Consider the following 20,615-nt stretch of genomic DNA (forward strand, 5'->3'; position numbering starts at 1 on the left):
TTTCCGAGCTGAGGTTCAAGCCAAAAAGGGAAATCCCCAAGTCAATTTTGATCAGTCACAGGAGGCACCAGTAACAATATCAGTTGCCTCTGTGGAAGGCAAGAAATGGAAATGGATGTCCTCATGTCTAGAACGGAAAAAAGAAGTAGAGGAGGAGGCAACAGAAGATCCAGGTGACAGGTCTGGATCAGCACCGAGATAGGCAAAAGGAAAAGTGGCATGAAGAAGAGAGTGATGAGGAGGAAATCTCTATTACTGTTTGTCGACCCCTGAAGATGACTGAAATCGAAGGCGTAAGAAAGGAGTTCACACGGCACCAGAATGAATCTCTTGTTACCTGGTTGCTTCACTGTTGGGACAGCTGGGATGGTAGCTTGTTGTGATGTGACAGGCCCTTCCCCATATTCTGGAAGAATCTTAGTGTAATACAGTGGGTGTAGACAAAAAGGCGTAGGTTATATAAGGATGTGTCTGTTTCAATAAATCGCCATTTTGCCACTTCATCTCCTTGGTGTCACTTGGTAATTGGCCTAGTTGCTGCTTCAGTTGAAGGCGAGAGATCGTAAAGAAATTAACGATCATAAAGCCTTCATGTGTATCATTAAAAATCTCAGCTATTAGACACAAGCGCTTTCCAGATCAAGCAAGGAACAACAGTAAATTGCACTGCGTGTTTCCTTGTGGCGTTACCTACGTGACCACAGAGAAGACATGAGGAAGTGGCATGACCAGCCTACTCCTGTACTATGAGCACGGGTGATGGAACTACAAAACAGTCCAACCACCAGTACAGCTGCTCCAGTTATCACAGGTAACCAATAGAGGGGCCCTGCCCTCAGTCAAGGGAGTGGAAGGGATAATAGAGTTTATTGGACTGTGTGGATTCAATGGCCTGGCACATCAGAACCACAGAAATATAAGGCACTGGTGGATACCGGTGCACAGTGCACCCTAATGCCCTCCAGTCATGAAGGGACAGAATCAATCCATATTTCTGGATATCTCTCAAGAATTGACTGTGCTGGAGGCTGAAATAAGCCTCACTGGTAAAGACTGGAAAAAACATCCTATGTGAGTGGCCCAGGGTTTCCGTTCATACTTGGTATTGATTACCTCAGAAGAGGGCATTTCAAGGATACTAGGGGGTATCACTGGGCCTTTGGAATCGCTGCTGTAGATATGGACAACATTAAGCAGCTGTCTGTTCTACCTGGCCTGTCAGAGGACCCGTCTGTTGTGAGGCTGCTACGAGTAAAAATAAAAGAGCAGCAGGTACAGACTGCTACAAAGACAGTGAACAGACGGCAGTATCGCACCAACAGGGATTCCTTGCTCCCCATTCATGATTTGATTCGCCAGTTGGAGAATCAGGGAGTGATCAGTAAAACTCACTCACCTTTTAACAGCTCCATATGGCCAGTGTGTAAAGCCAGTGGAGAATGGAGGCTGACAGTAGACTACCGTGGCCTGAATGAGGTCACACCCCCACTGAGTGCTGCTGTGCTGGAGAGCAAATAATTCAAATTCTTCTATGAGCCAGTTTTGCTATTAAGTGAAGCAAAGTAAAAGGGCCTGCCCAGGAAATTCAGTTCTTAGGTATAAAGTGGCAGGATGGATGTCATCACATCCCAACAGTGATCGACAAAGTCATTGCCATGTCTCCACCAACTAGCAAGAAAGAGACACAATCTTTCCTGGGTGCAGTGGGCTTTTGGAGGTTGCACATTCCAAACTACAGCCTCATTGTAAGCCCCCTTTATCAGGTGATGCAGAAGAAGAATGATTTTGCATAGGGCCCAGAGCAGCAGCAGGCTTTTGAACAGATTAAACAGGAGATAGCCTGTGCCGTGGACCTGGGGCCAGTTCGGACTGGACAGGATGTAAAGAACATCCTCTATGCTGCTGCTGGAGAGAAAGGTCCCACTTGGAGTTTGTGGCAAAGAGCCTCAGGAGGGACCCAAGGCTGACCCCTGGGATTTTGGAGCTGAACGTACAAGGGGTCTGAAGAGTGCTACACTCCAACTGAGAAGGAGATCTTAGCCACGTATGAGGGGGCTCGGGCTGCTTCCGAAGTAGCTGGTACTGAAATGCAGCTCTTTCTGGCACCTCGACTGTCAATGATGAACCGGATGTTCAAAGGACAGGTTCCCTCCACCCATCATGCTACCAATGCCACCTGGAGCAAGTGGATTGCACTGATTAGACAACAAGCGCGGATGGGGAACCTCAATCGTCCAGGAATTTTAGAAGTGATCATGAACTGGCCTGAAGATAAAAAGTTTGGAACATCACCAGGAGAAGAGGTGTCATGTGCTAAAGCGGCCCCACCATACATCGAACTACCAGAAAATGAAAAGAAATATGCTCTTTTCACTGATGGATCATTTCATATTGTACGGAAGCATCAGAGATGGAAAGCTGCTGTTTGGAGCCCCACACGACAGGTCGCAGAGGCCACTGAAGGTAAAGGAGAATCAAGTCAGTTTGCAGAGGTAAAAGCTGTCCAGCTGACCTTAGATGTGGCTGAACGGGAGAGGTGGCCAATGCTTTACCTTTATACTGACTCATGGATGGTGGCAAATGCCTTATGGGGGTTGTTACAGCAGTGGGAACAAAATAACTGGCAACGGAGGTGTAAACCTATTTGGGCTGCTGAACTGTAGAAAAACATAACTGCTCAAAAAAAAGATATGATTGTAAAGGTGTGTCACGTGGATGCACACTTGCCCAAGAGTCGGGCTATTGCAGAACAACAAAACAACCATCAGGTAGATCGAGCTGTGAGAATTGAGGTGGCTCAGATAGACTTGGACTGGCAGAACAAGAGTGAATTATTTCAAGCTTGATGGTTCCATGAGACCTCAGGCCATCAAGGAATGGACATAACATATAACTGGGCTAGAGACTGAGGGGTGGACTTAACTATGGATGCTATTGCACTGGTTATTCATGACTGTGAATCATGTGCCATAATTAAACAAGCCAAGAATATGAAGCCTCTCTGGGGGGAAGGCCAAGGCAAAAGTATAAATATGGGGAGGAGTGACAGGTGAATGATGTCACCTTGCCAGGATCTCATAATGATAAGCGTTTTGTGCTTACCATGGTAGAAGCAACCACTGGGTGGCTTGAAACATATGCAGTACCCCATGCTACTGCCAGAAACACAATATTGGGTTGTTAGAAACAAGTCCTATAGAGACATGACACCTCAGAAAGAACTGAGTCTCATAATGGGACACATTTCAAAAATTCCCTTAATAAATACTTGGGCCAAAGTTCACGGCATTGAGTGGATTTATCATATCCCCTACCATGCACCAGCTTCTGGTAAAATTAAAAGATACAATGGGGTGTTGAAAACTATGTTGAAAGCAATGGGTGGTGGAACACTGAAGCACTGGGAAAAGCATTTGCATGTGGTGCAAGGATGCTGTTAAAGTTCATATCCCACATCTGCCCTGTGTATCATCACAGGATGTGGGGTGTGAGAAGGGCCCAGTCCGAACAAGCAGTCAATCCCTGTGAAACTCTGAACTTCACATCTCTCAGTTCCAGTGCCCTCCTTTGCACATTCTCCCAGAGTTTGATGTCCTTTATGTTCTGCATTGCCCAAAAGTGCACCCAGTGCTCCAGGTGAGGCAGTAGCAATGCAGAGCAGACAGGGACAAACCTTTCTCCCACCCAGCTGGCAATAAATTGCTTGATGCACTTTAGGGGACTGTTGGCCTTCTTGGCTGGCTGGGCACACTGCTGACTCACTTAAAATTTTATGTTGAGCAGGACCCCCAATGCTTTTCAGTCAGACGTCTCTCATGTGTCCAATATACAGACAGTGTTTATGTCCAGTGTTGCCCATACCCAGGTGCACAATCAGGCATTTGTTCTTGTTATGCTTTATGCACTTGGTGCTTAGTACCAACTGGTACCCACTTCTCTGACTTGTCCACATTTCTCTGCAAGTCCTCTCCACCCTCAGTGGAGGCAACAGCACCTCCTCATCTGGTCTCATCAGCAAACTTGCTCAGAACATCTTCTAGTCCTGCATGCAAGTCATCTGCATAAACACGAAAGGAAAGTGGCCCTAAAATGGAACCCTGGGAAACTCTGACAGTGACCATCTACCAGCCCGATGGAATCCACTGACTATAATCCTTTGGGACAGAACTACTGGCCAACTGCTCACCCACCACTGCTGGTGAACCTGAAAGGCAAAATGTCAGCGTGCTGGGACAAACAGAGAAACACCAATATAGTTACATATAGCTGCATCAATTTATTGCCCGAAAAGCCATGATTTTAAAGGAGACAGGCAAGGGTGTCCAAAAATCACACACGCTAATTGGAGGAAAGCTACTGCAATAACAACCCTATAACCCCCCTTCAAAGCCACGAGCCATTCATTCTTTTCCTAGAGATGTCCTTTGTTCTCATGCTGTTTATCCTGCTCCGCAGCTGCTGCTCTGTGAACTCCTTATCTCAATCCATGGCTGCTGCTCTGTAAAATTCTTCTTGTATTACAACACACCACGTTCTGTTTCTGTCTAGCTGTATGCAGGAATTTCTGTCCAGAAGGGTGCTGGAGAAATAGTATCAAAAGCTCTACTGAAATCCTCAAGGATTACATCAACTGCCTTCCCTTGTTCAGCTCAATGGATAAAGGTGTCATAAAAAGACCTGAAATTAAATAGGACCTTCCCCTCTGTATCTTGTGTTGTCTGTGACCTGTCCTTCAGTTGTTTTTCCATAACTCCCACCATCATTTTCTCCATAATTTTACCAAGCACTGTAGTGAGACTGACAGGTCCATAGTTGCCCGTGTCATCTTTCTTGCTCTTCCTTACAATGTGACAACATTTGCCAGCTTCCTGTCAACAGGTATGACCCTAGATTTATTAGATGCCATTGAAATGCGAGCCCAGAGCATGCTAAAGTGTCATCAGTGCAAGAACATAGATGTGCCATAGCTTTGCAATGCCTTGAAATCCAGACTATGCCACAGATGGAGCAGAGAGGAAAATCTGCCTCTTCTGTTCTGAGCTCATCCTTTCGGTAAGCTGAATATCACTACGTACTCCATGGGGTCAGGTGCAAAAGACACAATGGGTGCCCTAAGCACGGGGCTGCAGTGGTATTTAGGATGGCCAAGAATACCTCCCTTCTGGCCCTCAGCTGATGCTCCAGAAGGAGGCGTCTATCTCATAGATTTTCCGTCACAGTTTACAAGCACTAGCACAAAACTAGGGTCACCCAAGGCATCTTGGGCATCACTGAGAGTCTGTGTACGAGCAGTGCAGTCCCTGTGGAATAAAAACCAATGATTCAGATGAGGGACTCACACACAGACACCTCACTGTGCACATCTGAACTCAGCTAGGTGAACTTGCAGCCCCCGTGGTTCTTTGAAAAACTGATCCCAATTCAGCCCCAGGGTTTCCATCTGAGGATGAGATGCCTAACGCTAGAATAAGGATGGGATGGTCTGTTGATAACAGGACAAATGGAAATGGATTTGAAATAAAAAGGGGAGACATAGGTTCGATGTGAGGAACCTATTTTTTTACAAAGCAACACTGGAAAATGTTCCCCTTAGAGGCTGAGCATGATGATGGATGGGATCATGGGTTTACTCTGGGTTTACCCTCACGTCAATCCAGGTTTCTACTCATACTTTTCTCTAGGTGAACTCTCACTTTACTCAAGGTTTTACTCACAATTTACCATCAGGGTGTGTGATCTAGAGATGGGCTGGTGGAGTGATTTGCTGGCATCACCGAGGGAAGGCTGACAGGCAGATACCCCCAGAAAAGTGGTTGACTCCCTGCCCTGTCACAGTCAGACAGACCTGACTGATGAGGAGGGTTGGAAGAGAGTTCCAACTCAACGTCACAGGAGCCCCCCCATGCCTGCCTAGCCCTTGACCCCTGCTCCCTCTAAGCAACAGGTTTGACACTCTGAAATCTGAAGGAGATAAGAATGGGGAGGCAATGGAGGATCTGCCTAGGAGGGAACCTAATGCAAGGCAGTCACTACCAAGCCTTGTGACTTCCTCTGCCATGAAAGAAAGAAGGGTGGCCGTGGTGGGTGACTCCCTTCTCAGAGGAATAGAGGGCCCCATTTGCAGACTGGACCCGAGTTGTCAGGAAGTCTGCTGCCTTCTTGGCTTCAGGTCAGGGACATAATGAGGAAACTCCCCATGCTGGTTAGGTCCACTGATTTTTTTCCACTACTCATAGTTTAGGTGGGCAGTGATTAAATTTCTTAGAGAAGTCTACAAACTATGAAAAGAGATTTCAGGAATTTAGGCCATTTAGTTCACAAAGTGGGAGATCAAGTGATTTTTTGTTCTGTACCTTCAGGGGCAGTGAGGGACACGGAGCAGGCGTGGAAAGCAAAGCAATGAACAATTGTCTCAGAGGTTGGTACTGATCCAGAAACTTTGGGTTCTTTGATCACAGGGCAGTTTACTTGGCCCATGGTCTGTTATCCATGAATGGAACCCAACTGTCTCAAAGGGGAAAATGAATCCTCACACAGAAGGTAGCAGGGCTTATCGAAAGAGCTTTAAACTAGCTACGATGGGGGAGGGGACAAAACAAGGCTCACCAGAGATGAGCCTAGGGGAATGCTGCTTGAGTTGGGAGAGAGGCAGATGCCTCAGCTGAAGTGTCTACACCAACGCACACAGCTTGGTCAACAAGCAGGAGGAGCTGGAAGCAACTGTGCATCTGACAAACCATGACCTAGTTGCTATTACTGACCCATGGTGGGACCACTGCCATGACTGGAGTGCTGTGATGGATGGTTACAAGCTCTTCAGAAGGGATAGAGGAGGAAGGAAGGGTGGTGGTGTGGCCCTTTATATTAAAGAGAGTTTTGATGTTGAAGAGCTTGGGCTTCAGAACCATCAAGATGCGTGCATGTTTGTAATGACCAGGGGAAAGACCTGTAGGTGTGACATCTTGCTAAAAGTCTCTTATAGACTGCCTAATCAAGGTGAATTGATGGGTGAGGCATTCTATGAGCAGCTTACTGAAGTCGCACGATCGCCAGCACGCATTCTCTTGGGAGACTTCAACTTCCCTGATATATGCTGGGAATATAATAAAGAGCAGAGGAATCAGTCCAAGAGGTTTCTAGATTGTATAGAAGACAGCTTCCTTACTCAGTTGGTATGAAGGCCTACCAGGGGTGGTTCCTTGCTAGACCTGCTCTTCACTAACAGTGAAGGACTGGTAGGAGTTGAGAAGGCTGAGGACTGTCTTGGGCAGAGTGGCCATGAAATGGTAGAATTCTCTATTCTTGGAGATGTCAGAAGGGTGATTAGCAAAACTACTATCCTGAACTTCTAGAGGGCGGACTTTGACCTGTTCAGGTACAGGCTCTTCATTATGATTAGGCAGTGAAGATGAAGAAAGGCTGCTGCTCTCTGTGAGAGTGCACTGAGCTCTGCCTGAGGATGGCAGAGGAGCCAGCTGAGAACTGATGGAAAGTTCTCAAAGTGGAGAGCAGCAGATTCTGTTCCTTGCTTCCTGATCAGGAAGAACAAGAGGAGGGGGACAAGCAGGTATCTGAGTTACAGCTGGGATGGAATTGTTTTCTTCAGACTGCCTGCTATGGTGCAGTGTTTTGGTTCTAAGAGAAAAACAATGTTGATAACACTCTGATGTTTACAGCTGCTGCTAAGCAGTGTTCTACTGAGCCAAGGCCATGGTCAGTGGAGTGCTCAAGGAGCTGGGAAGGAACAGACTGCGCACAGCTGACTGGAAGTGGCCAAAGGGATGTTTTGTAGCACCTGACAGCAAGCAGAAATTGTATTGAAAGCAGTGGCAGTTCATCTCAGTCTTTTCACTGCCCAGGGCCCAGCTGAGCATCAGTCTGGTGGTGATGAGCAAGTGCTTGTGCATCAGTTGTTACATACGATTCCATATCAACAGATATACAGTGATAACTATTACTCCTCTCCTTTTATATCTCTTAGAAAACTGCTTTGTTACAACCCACACGTTGTACTTTTTTTCCCCAATTCTCTTCCCCATGCCACTGAGAATTGGGCAGTGCACAAAGCACTGTGTGCTGCTGAGCCACATGCTGGATTCAACAACCACCGTCATTCGGGTGCCCGATGAGAGGCTCCAAGGGTTGAGATAACAGCACATCTGTCCAGAGCGAGATAACACAGGGCTTTGTGGGAGCTGGAGAACTGCAGGCCATGATGCTGAGAGTTTCCCTATTTGTGGAGACTGATGAGTCTTCTCATGAAGCTGCATTGCACAGCTCCTTGCTTGCTGCTTGTTTTCCCTGCTGCATCATTTGTCAACTTGGGATGCTGGATTAGGGTATTTATTTTGCTATGCTGTTTGACCTCGTTTTGTATCATGATAAAATTGGCAGCTGACAAAGTGAAGTTTTGTGCACATTCAGCTCTGTGGTCATTATTGGGTTTTGAAAGTAATATTGTTGATATGATTAGGAATTACACATTTTACGTTGTCTTCTCTGGGAGCCAGGGGTATTCAAGGAGTGACTGGATATTGTGTTGAGGGACATAGTTAAGTGGGAGCTATAGGTAATAGCCTATATGGATAATGACCTATGAATGGTTGGACTGGATGAACTTTTAGGCCTTTTCCAACCTTGGTGATTCTATGATTCTGTGACTGAGGTTAAACATTATTCAGGAATATCAGTGAGAGATCTACCCCAAGGTGAGAAGGCTCTGCATGGCAGGGGGTGTGGGATGGTCTGGGCAGCTGCCTGGAGTGGTGGGCACCCCCAGGGCTTTGGAACTTCATCTCTGAGCAACTGCAGGATCCTGAGAAACTGGTAGAATATTGGGGGCAGTTCTGCTGTGGCCCTGGTAACCCCCAAGAAACACACATGACTGCAGTGTGCCAGATCCAGAGAGCTGGAAATGCTGACAGTGCTGCAGCCTCTGCAACTCTTGGCACAGACCCTGCAGCAGCTCCAAGGTTTTACCACATGTCCTGCGTTTGCTCCATGCTCTGGACAGATCCCGCTGTCACTCATCCCCTCATAATGAGCTCTGCAGTCACTCCTGCTACAGGTCCTGTAGCTGTTCCAAGTATTGCTATAAGAAAATGAAACAAATGCTTCCCAAGGGAGGTGCACTGTGCCAGGAGGTACAGCCCTGTGGTCACTCCAACCCCTCCAATGAGCACAGTGGCTGCTCCAACTTCAGTCACAGGTCCTACGGTGATTTCAGCTCTGGCAATGGGCTCTGCAGTTGCTCCAACTCCTGCAGTAGGAAAACAGCCTCTCCAGTTCCTACAGTGAACCTTGAGGCTGTTAAAACCCCTGCAACAGGTCCTAGACTTGCAAACAGATATGCATATAAACAATTATCATCTATGTATCATATGTATATGTATTAGTACATGAACATGTTAGCCACTGCCTATATTGTATATATGTGAAAATATACTATATATATATGTATATATGCATTTATCATATTTATAATCGTTTTCTTTTTATCTTGACCTTAAACCACAGATTCTAATCCTCAGCACTGCCTTGAGTCCCTTACAGATCTCCTTGGGACTTCTGAAACTATCCCTGCCAATCAGTGAAATGCACCAGAATATCTTGAAGTCTTCTCAGGGAGCAGCTCCTGAGATATATTCCTTAAACCAGATTTGGAAGAGGCCTCCAGTTCTCTGGACCTGCTCCGAAGGGGCCCTCTTGTTATGGCAGTGACAGCAAGGAGACCAGCACTGATGCAGTCGTTCATATTGCTGGCTACTGACTGCTGTCCCGGAGTGCTGCTGTAGAGACAACAGGACTGTTGTGAGACACAGAAGACCTGAGAGCACTGTGGCAGTGTAAAGAGATCAGAATGAAAATGTTGAGCTGCTGTCTGTGGCTGCACCTCCCCAAATCCAGACAAAGTAGGAAGACAGAATAGCAAAGCAAATGTCTTTTTTGAAACCTTTTTAGGTATCCTATAACGTATTCAGGGAATCTGGTTACATGTTTACATCAGCTCCTAAAGTGACAAAATGAAATTAGGTAGGAAAGAATTTAAATTCGTTTTTATTTATAAGTTCAATAACATTATTTTCTTTTGCACATTCCTATATCTCACATAATCAAACAACCAAAGATACATAAAACATGAAGAACCACCACTGGGAATCCTATGAGGAAGTTGTGCATTTTATGGAAGTTGAAATAGTGTGTGTTGCAACACCTTCCTGAAAGCGTGCTTGATCTCCCTGTTCCTCATGCTGTAGATAACAGGGTTCAGGGTTGGAGGAACCACTGCGTACAGAAGTGCCACTGTCAGATCCAGGAGTGGGGAGGAAATGGAGCGGGGTTTCAGGTAGGCAAAAAAGCCTGTGCTGAGAAACATGGAGAACACAGCCAGGTGAGGGAGGCACGTGGAGAAGGCTTTGTGCCGTCCCTGCTCAGAGGGCATCCTCAGCACAGCCAGGAAGATCTGCACATAGGACACCACTATGAAAACAAAGCAGCCAAAGGCTAAACTGGAACCAAAAAAGAGAAACACAACTTCCCTGAGGTAGGATTCTGAGCAGGAGAGCTTGAGGATCTGGGGGATTTCACAGAAAAACTGGTTGACAACATTGCCTTGGCAGAGAGGCAGTGAAAACGTACTGGCAGTGTGCAGCAGGGAATAGTGAACCCCAGTGCCCCAGGCAGCTGCTGCCATGGTGGCACAAGCTCCGCTGTCCATCAAGGTCCCATAGTGCAGGGGCTTGCAGATGGCAACGTAGCGGTCATAGGACATGATGGTGAGAAGGGACAACTCTGCTGACATGAAGAGGAGAAAGAAGAGCTGTGCAGCACATCCTGTGTAGGAGATGGCCCTGGTGTCCCAGAGGGTGTTGGCCATGGCTTTGGGGAGAGTGATGGAGATGCAGCCCAGGTCAAGGAGGGCCAGGTTGAGGAGGAAGAAGTACATGGGGGTGTGCAGGCGGCGGTCGCAGGCTACGGCTGTGCTGATGAGGCCGTTGCCCAGGAGAGCAGCCAGGTAGATGCCCAGGAAGAGCCAGAAGTGCAGGAGCTGCAGCTGCCGCATGTCTGCCATCGGCAGCAGGAGGAACTCGCTGATGGAGCTGCTGTTGGGCATCTGCTGTTCCTGGGATTGGAGTTCTGTTCAGAGTGCAGAAGATAATGACAAGTCCAAACCATTCTGAGAGACACTCCTCCTGCTATACTATGAAATGTTTTCATTCTCCTACAACAGTGTACATTTAGCACCATTACTTGCATTTAATTTCATGTTGTTCAGCATTTCTTAAGCAGAAGCAGTATATGGAGCTCTAACTTTCCTCTTCTTTTCTTATTCCTCCTCCCTGGATATTTTCATGTGCTTCATGTCTCATATCTTTAACCCAACTGCTCTTAGAGCCCCAAAACAGCCTCTGTGCCATTCAGTGTAAATTCTAAAAAGCTGCCTGCTTGCAGGTTAATTATTCATGTCTACTGAAAATAGGGATATTTTCAATTGGTCCCATCCTTCAGGAAATGGGATACTGAGAGCACATCATGTGTGACTGTTCTCAAAACAAGCAATTGATTGAAGAAAAATTCTCAGAGCTGTGACAGCCCCTTTTACATTTCTGCCTCCAATCCTTTCTGCATTCCCCCAGAACAGGAAATTGAAACCCGCTGCATTGGCTCTGCCCTTGCAAAGTACCCTCAGAAACATACTGTTGTGCAGTGGAGCTGTGATCCCCCTGCCCCAGGCAGCAGCTGTGGCAGCACAAGCCCTGCCAGGGGCTCCTTCCCCCCACACGTCTCCCCGCAGCGCCCTGGGCAGCTCCCCAGGCAGGCTGAGTGCTGAGCCTGGCAGGCGGCAGAGTCCCATACCCGGCACACAGCCCCTGGGGCACAGCAGGGACCCTGCTCTGCAGGACAGCCCTGGGCACCCGCCTGCAGCCCCGGCTGCACAGCCTGCAGCCGTGCTGGGACACACAGCCCTCAGGGCTGTGATTTCATACTGCAGCACAGATGCCCTCAGCTGGAACCGAAGTCTTTTTCCACAGTAAAGGAACATGCAGTGCCTGTGGCCATGTCTTCTATGGGATGTCCCACATTTATATAATCCTCTATTAAAAGCAGCTGCATTACCTACTGCAAGAGACTTACCATGTCATGGTCTGTGAGCGTTGTTCCTGCTGCGTGCTCACAGCTTTCTCACACAGTACACATCCTGTAAGTTCTCTCCAATTTTTCTCCTCTCCTCTGTCACCTGCAGGCTGTGCTGTGCACAAGAGCTGCTCCTGGGCACAGCTGCCTCTCTAAAGAGCTGCACACTTTTATGAGCTCCCTGTGTCCCAGGAGCCTGGTCCAGCTCAGCATAAGATGATGTCAGTTTTTATGTTTCCCACTCACCTCCCCTGAGATGTCCCTGGGTCCTCATGGCCATCAGCTCCTGAAAGACAACAGTGTGCTTTGAAATCTGCTCAATTATCCACCAGACAATTCCTGACATGAGGAGAATCGTACCAGGGAGAGTTTGATGAAACAAAAATTGCACCCAGACAACAAGAAGGAGGGTTGGACTTCCCCTGTGCAGGTCAGTGATCCAGCAGAGGCTGTACAGGCACCTCATCCCCAGATGGAAACCTTGGGACTGAAATCGGATTCAGCGCCCCACGGACCCACAGGAGCTGGGATTCCTCTGGTTCAGCTAAGATGTGTACAAGGAGTTGTACAGAGCGGCTTTAATATCTTCTTTATAACTGTAAATTAATAAACTATAAATGTCTGCTGGATTCTGGCTCTTCAAGCTCTCTCTAGATAACTCTCCATTTTGCTGAACAAGTTTGAAAACCTGAAGAAGATTACAGAAAGGCACAAGACACAAGACGCTCTTTAGGTTATAATGGGCCCCAGGGCGGATTTGATGTTTAGTCCATCAACCTCCAGTGCAGAGAGAAGTTTGCACATAGTGCTCAGCAAGACAAAGTCATAAGTAACAGTGAAGTTTCTTGGAGTATTAATGGGCCCACTGAGGGACATTACAGGCAAGATTCCCAAGGGACTTGTTAGAGAAGATAATTGGAAGACAAGATTACAGGCAATGAAAGGCACTGGCATGGTGGCTCTAATGCTAAGAAACCCCTCCTTTGCCTTACGAAATAGACAGGCCAAGCCCTGATCCCCATACCCTTGTCATGGAGATCTGGTCTCATGTTGGCTCAGGACCCTTCCTGGGGCAGTGGGATGGAGGTCTGTATGATGTTAAATGAAAGACATGGGGACAGAAGATCCCAGGCTCTGCATGGCATGCAAGGATACTGTCAAGTTCATGTCCCATGTGTGCCCTGTGTTTCATTGCAGGTTGCGGGTTGTGAGAAGGGCCCAGTCTGAGCAAGCAGTCTATCCCAATGAAACTCTGAACTTCAGATCTCTCAGTTCCAGTGCCCTCCTGTGCACACTCTCTCATAGTTTGATGTTTTTGATGTTCTGCATTGCCCAGAAGTGCACCCAGTGCTCCAGGTGAGGCTGCAGCAGTGCAGAGAATACAGTGACAATCCTTTCCCTCACCCAGCTGGCAATAACTTGCTTGATGCACTCCAGAGGACCGTTGGCTTTTCTGGCTGCCTGGGTACACTGCTGACTCACATTCAATTTGATGCGGACCAGGACCCCCAATCCTTTTCAGTGAGACCACTCTCCAGTGTCCCATATCCAGGCAGTGTGTCCAGGGTTGCCCCTACCCAGGTGCACAATCAGGCACTTGTTCTTGTTATGCTTTATTCACTTGGTGCTTAGTACCAACTGGTACCCACTTCTCTGCCTTGTCCACATCTCTCTGCAAGTCCTCTCCACCCTCAGTGGAGGAAACATCACATCCTCATCTGGTCAAATCAGCAAACTTGCTCAGAACATCTTCTAGTCCTGCATTCAAGTCATACATAAAATATGAAAGAGAAGTGGCCCTAAAGTGGAGCTCTGGGGAACCCTGATAGTGAATATCTAACAGCCTTAATGAACCCACTGACTATAGTCCTTTGGGCCTGACCTATTGGCCAACTGTTCACCTACCACGTTATGTTTCTGTCTAGCCATATGCAGTACATTCTATCCAGAAGGGTGCTGTGAGAAATAGCCTGAAAAGATCTACTGAAATCCTCAAGGATTACATCAACTGGATTCTCTTGTTCAGCTAAATGGATAACCATGTCATAAAAGGATCTATAGTTAAACAGGACCATCTCCGTTGGAACTTGTGTTGGCTACAACCAATGACAGACATTCAGCAGGGCTGAAGCAGCTGCTTCCAAAGGCAGGGCTCCCGTGTGCGCTGTGGGATCTCAAAATGGACTCCAAGGGGCCCGACTGGTCTGGCCCAGCCAGCAGGCTGCAGCACGGCCTGGTGAGGCTCAGTCCTGACAGGCCTGTCTCCGCAGCCCTGACGGTTCGTACAGCAGAGCTTCTGCCCAGTGGGACCACATCCATACAGCAAGGCAGGCTTCGGCTGGTTAGTGAGCGAGGCTGGGAAAGCTCACTGTTGTAGTTTTGTAATGTGGTTGGTGTTGCTATTCCACATCAGAACATCATGTGGGATAATGAGAGTTAAGAAGACAAGTTTTTCTTTCTTTTCTTTTTCTGTGGACTGCCTTAAATGGGCATGGGGGGAAGGAAGTAGCACTGGAGGGAAGGTCAGGAAGGTGTCAAGGTTTAACCCGGTTCCCTGCAGGAGACAGCGTGGTTGGAACTTCCCACTTCCCGCAGCCCATCGGTGAGATTTGGACTTGTTTTTCTCCTTGTTGAAAATCTCTCTTTGCTGTTTAGTGTCACAGGGTTCATTAAAATGCCGCTTGTTCTCAGATCGTTGCTTTTTTTTTTTAATTTTTTCCCTCCCTAGGGGGAAATTCCCATTCGCAATCTCCCTCACCGTCCCCTCTCTTGGGGCGCATGTGGCCAGGCTGTGCCTCCATGCAGTACCGCGCTGTTAGAGCAGGGAGGTACTTTGTTCCTTCTCTCCCTGTGTATATTCCTGCTGTCACGGAGTGAGCTCTGGAGAGAATTCCATGATAAAACATGTCAATCACATCACAGCTTCAACTATGGCACTTATGACTATTGGATTGCAAGCAACACGTATTGCGTAGCCACCACCTGCATCCTGATGAGTCCTTGGATGAACTAGAGAATAGTTGGTGTAAAGCATAAGGTCACAGAGCCAATTTCCAGCCACATGAGCACCAGTCGTGACTGATGTACCCTTTCTTTTCTAAGAGCCTCTGCACAGCATCCTTCACTCTCTGCGTGGCGGTAGTGGTGTTTTTTTCCCTGTCGGAGGTTCTATTCCTTTTGAGCATGTTAAGAACCTCAGTCATTACCGTGATCCCGGTGGCCTTGGTTAGTGGCCAATGGAGGGTGAAGCAGCACCCTCTGAAGTTCCTCCTCTTCCTCATCCTCCTCATCCGCCAGCACTCGAAATGCCCCTGGCATGTTGCAAGACACAGCCACTGAGTAGGTGTGAATGAGGGATCGCCAAGGGTCATGGCATGTCAGGTTGTCAGTGGTGTTTACCGACACATTGAAGGTCATAACTGAGATATTAGGTCTCGTGCTGTAGTTCCCTGGCTTCAAGAAATATCCAGGGAGGGGAACCCCAAACCAGCAGAGAAAGGGTCCCCTACAGATGCAAAGGCCAGGCATATCACGCCATTCTCCTGGTGGGAAGTCAGAGTGGCCAACTCTTTCCAGAAATTAGATGCCACATGGTTGAGCAGAAGTGAAAGTTCCAAGGACAGGCATTGTAGAGGTCTTACCCTAGAGTTCATGGAAGATTCTATTTCATGATTTATGAAATCTAGTCGTGAACTGAACCATCTTTGTCTGGAGTATATGACTCCCTGATTGTCCAATCTGGTCTGATTCTGCAAACACAATGACAATGCAAAGCACCAGCAAGTCACTGCTATCTTTGCTAATTCTATAACTGACAATAAATGAAAAGCAGATGTATCCTTCTATTCAGGCTTAAATATGGGGAAGTCTTGAACAGAGCACAGATCTCCTTGATGTAATGCTGGACAGTTTCATCAAAACTGGTGCCACAGGGGATTTAGGATCCATTAAGGCTGAGGTTACAGCAACAACCGTGGACCTTCTTGAACCGTTCTCCTCCGACTTCTTTGTCTCCTCTCCTCCCACCCCAAGTGCATTTAGCAGAGATGAGCCTGCTGTCTATCAAGAGCTTTCAGCCATGGAGCCCCGGAAAAATCTCCTGGGGAAGCAGTGAGGAAGAGAAACTCCAATCCTCTAGTGTGCTGATCTGGGCGGGCTCCTGGGACACAGGGAGCTCATACAAGTGGGCAGTGCTGCAGAGAGACAGCTGTGCCCAGGAGCAGCTCTTGTGCACAGCACAGCCTACATCTCCCAGAAGGAGAGAAGAGAAAAAGGAGAGAGCTTCCAGGATGTGTGATGTGTGAGGAGGCTCTGAGTTTCCTGCAGGAGCATTGCTCACAAAGCATGACACGGTAAGTCTCACTTCAGACCATGCAGCTGCTATTGATAGAGAGTTATCTCTATGTGGGACATCCCATAAAAGACACTGCATGTTTCTTTACACTGGAAAAAGCCTTCTGCTCCAGATGAGAGCTTCTGTGCTGCAGCGCCAGAGCACAGCCCTGAGGGCTGCGTGTCCAGCAAGGCTGCAGGCTTTGCAGACAGGGCTGCAGATGTGTGCCCACAGCTGTCCTGCAGAGCAGGGTCCCTGCTGTGCCCCAGGGGCTGTGTGCCGGGTATGGGACTCTGCCGCCTGCCAGGCTCAGCACTCAGCCTGCCCGCGGAGCTGCCGAGGGCGCTGCGGGGAGACGTGTGGGGGGAAGGAGCCCCCCGGCAGGGCTTGTGCTGCTACAGCTGCTGCCTGGGGCAGAAGGATCACACCTCCACTGCACAACAGAAGGTTTCTGAGGGTACTTTGCAAGAGGAGAGCCAAGGTAGCAATTTTCTATTTCTTGTTTGGATGGAAGGGGAAAGGACTGGAAGCAGAAATCAAAGAGTCTGTCAAATATAAACACAGCTCTGAGACTCCTAATTCTTCTTCAGTCAATTGCTTGTTATGTGAACTGTCACATGTGAAGTGTTTTCAGCCTCTCCATTCACAAAAAGGAACCTTTCCAGGGGTGGAAACTATTTGAGATTATCAATTTTGTTGACAAGAATAATGCACTTATATTGCAAATAGGCATGTTTTCCTGAACAGAAAGTGAAGGGCACAAAGGCTGGGACTGAGGATTTTAAGAGCAGTGAGGGTAAAGATATGAGACACAAAAAAGATGAAAAAGTCCAGGGAGATGGGATAAGAAGATGAAAGGAAGGTTAAAACTCCATAGTCTTCTTCTGCTTATAGAATGGTGAACTTAATGAAGTTAAATTCAATTAGTGTTGCCAAATGAATATTATCATAGGAGAATGAAAACATTTCAAAGCATATTAGGAGGAGTGTCTCTGAGAATGGTCAGGACTTGTCATTATCTTCTGCACTCAGAACAGGACTCGGAGGCAAGGAACAAAAGCAGATGCCCAACAGCAGCTCCATCAGTGAGTTCCTCCTGCTGCCGGTGGCAGACACACGGCAGCTGCAGCTCCTGCACTTCTGGCACTTCCTGGGCATCTACCTGGCTGCCCTCCTGGGCAACGGCCTCATCAGCACAGCCGTAGCCTGCGACCGCCACCTGCACACCCCCATGTACTTCTTCCTCCTCAACCTGGCCCTCCTTGACCTGGGCTGCATCTCCACCACTCTCCCCAAAGCCATGGCCAACGCCCTCTGGGACACCAGGGCCATCTCCTATACAGGATGTGCTGCACAGCTCTTTTTCTTTACCTTCTTCATGTCAGCAGAGTTGTCCCTTCTCACCATCATGTCCTATGACCGCTACGTTGCCATCTGTAAGCCGCTGCACTACGGGACCTTGATGGACAGCAGAGCTTGTGCCACCATGGCAGCAGCTGCCTGGGGCACTGGGGTTCTGAATTCCCTGCTGCACACTGCCAGTACGTTTTCACTGCCTCTCTGCCAAGGGAATGTTGTGAACCAGTTTTTCTGTTAAATCCCCCAGATCCTCAAGCTCTCCTGCTCAGAATCAAGTCTCAGGGAAGTTGTGTTTCTCATTTTTAGTGTAAGTTTAGCCTTTGGGTGCTTTGTTTTCATAGTGGTGTCCTATGTGCAGATCTTCATGGCTGTGCTGAGGATGCCCTCTGAGCAGGGACGGCACAAAGCCTTCTCCACGTGCCTCCCTCACCTGGCTGTGGTCTCCCTCTTTCTCAGCACTGCCTTTTTTGCCTACCTGAAACCTCGCTCTGTTTCTTCCCCACCCCTGGATTTGACAGTGGCACTTCTGCTATTTGTTTCCTCCAATACTCCATCCTATTATCCACAGCATGAGGAACAGAGAGATCAAGCAGGCTCTCAGCAAACTGTTGCAATACGCACTATTCCAGCTTCCATAAAATGCCCATCTTCCTCACACAACTCTCAGTGATGGTTCTTTATGTTCCATTATTTTTGTATTTTTGATTTTTTGTAATACTGTAATCTGCAAATAAGTTGCAGTTTATTTCACTTCCTCTTTCCTACCAAATTTCCATTTTCTTACTCCAGGAGCTCAAAGAAACATGGAACCATATTCCATGAATAGGTTAAGAGATTAATAATAAGCTTTAAAAATCAAATTTTCCTTCGCTGTTCTCTGTTCCTACCTTGTCTGGGTCTGGGGGGTTACAGCAATGGACAGCAGCAGAACGTGCCCTTTTCAATGCTGCTCCCTTTATACAGCCACAGTGCTCTCAAGACCTCTTATTTCTGCAGGCCTTGTGCGTCTCACAACAGTTCTGTTGTCTCTACAGCAGCACTTCAGGACAGAAGTAAGTAGCCAGCAATATGAACAGCTGTGTCAGGGCTGGTCTCCTTGCTGGCACTGTCATAGAGTTATCTAGATCAGTCTGTGTCCACGACAGGGGGAGCAGTAGGCCCGTGGGCCCCATGGCCCCAAAAAAATGGGAAGGGAAAAAGGAATGGGGGAGATGGGAGCTGGGCTCAAGGAGACAAACAGAGCAGCAGCAACGACCTAAGAAGGAAAACTTGTCTTACTAACTACTATATATGGAATACCAATAGGAAAAATGACAAAACCAAGATATTCCACCCTCAATTCCACATCACTATATCATGCTTAGAAAACACATCTGAATGCAAATAAACAGTAATTAAAATGCATTACGCACACAGTTCTTTATACTACCCCGGTGGCGCAGTGGTAGGAATGCTGCCTTGCAACACTATGGCCCGGGTTCGAATCCCCCCTGTGGCGCAAGTGGTAGAAGTGCCACTGTGCTACACAGAAACTCAAATCTCGGGGGTTGGACTCGATGATCTCTAAGGTCCCTTCCTACCCGCACGAGACTATGAGACTATGAGACCATGAGACATATATATACACGGAATTACTGACTGCACTCCCCCAACATCAAATTCCCTTATGGTACACATTGAACATCCCCATCTCTCTGCATCGCCCACCAAGCGCACCCAGGTCCCTGGGCAAAAACAGTTCCACGGAAAGGTTTGCCCTTTACAGAGGCTGGAAGGACCCAAACAGCTTTTCCCAACATGTTCTTTACATGAACAACAGTGACCTTATCTCCCTCTGCAGTATACAGGGGCTGGATTGGCTAGGACCATCACAACTGACTGATCCTCTAGTACTGACCAACCAAGTGGCTTCTGCCAAATGCATTACCCAGTGCTTCAGTGTTCCACCACCCATTGCTTACAACATAGATTTCAACAACCCATTGTATTGATCTTCTTTATCAGAAGCTGGTGCATGGTAGGGGATATGATAAATCCAAACAATGCCATGATCTTTCGCCCAAGTATTTATAAGGGAATTTTTGAAATTCATCCCGTTATCAGACTCTTCTTTCTGGGGTGCCATGCTGCCACAGGACTTGTTTCTCAAGACCCAATATGGTGTTAAATTCAACAGATTTAGTGGTCAGTGACTAATTCCAGACATGTGCTGAGTCCTCCCAGAGAGTGTTTGCTCAAGGAGGGCACTCATACAAGGATGGGATATCAGAGAATCATAGAATCACCAAGGTAGGAAAAGACCTAAAAGATCATCCAGTCCAGCTGGTCACCTATCACCAATAGCTCCCACAAATCCATGGCCCTAAACACAACATCCAACCATTCCTTGAACGCCTCCATGGTCACTGAATCCACCACCTCCAACCTAGGAAGTCCATTCCAGGTCCCAAAGTTCAGGACGTGGCATTTGGTCTTGGTGAACCTCATCCCATTGGCTTCAGCCCAGCTCTCCAGCCTGTCCAGATCCCGCAGTAGGGCCTTGCTAACTTCAGGCACATCCACACTCCCAGCCAATTTGGTGTAGTCTGCAAACCTACATAGGATGCACTCAATGCCCTCATCCAGGTCATCAATAAAGATACTGAAGAGGACAGGCCCCAGCACAGACCCCTGGGGAACACCAGGTAGGCACACAGGTGGGCGTCCAGGCGGGTCTTGAATATCTCCAGAGAAGGAGACTCCCCAACCTCTTGGGCAGTATGTTCCTGGGCTCCATCACCCTCACTGT

At 47.8% G+C, this 20,615-nt stretch overlaps 1 protein-coding gene across 1 annotated transcript; it reads right to left on the bottom strand.

Moving 5' to 3' along the window:
* Positions 1-1,621: 1,621 nt before the first annotated feature.
* Positions 1,622-11,113, bottom strand: LOC146752838 (olfactory receptor 14I1-like). The gene is made up of 2 exons (XM_085531295.1): positions 10,639-11,113; positions 1,622-1,668 (listed from the first exon to the last, which is right to left on the bottom strand). Exons 1-2 carry the CDS (start codon positions 11,111-11,113, stop codon positions 1,622-1,624), a joined length of 522 nt encoding a protein of 173 aa, XP_085387421.1.
* Positions 11,114-20,615: the final 9,502 nt, after the last annotated feature.

This window comes from Coturnix japonica, unplaced genomic scaffold, assembly GCF_054131305.1.
Source record: "Coturnix japonica strain WE unplaced genomic scaffold, WE-NBRP24 Scf041, whole genome shotgun sequence".
NCBI classification, from domain to species: domain Eukaryota; kingdom Metazoa; phylum Chordata; class Aves; order Galliformes; family Phasianidae; genus Coturnix; species Coturnix japonica.

What these genes read in the sequence shown, in the direction of transcription:
- LOC146752838 (XM_085531295.1), bottom strand. Translation starts at nt 11,113, where the DNA reads ATGCCCAACAGCAGCTCCATCAGCGAGTTCCTCCTGCTGCCGATGGCA. An exon ending in TTCCCTGCTGCACACTGCCA is followed by an intron (nt 1,669 to 10,638) that starts GTACGTTTTCAC and finishes CTTTCTTGCTAG; the next exon opens with TTGGTGGAGACATGGCAATG.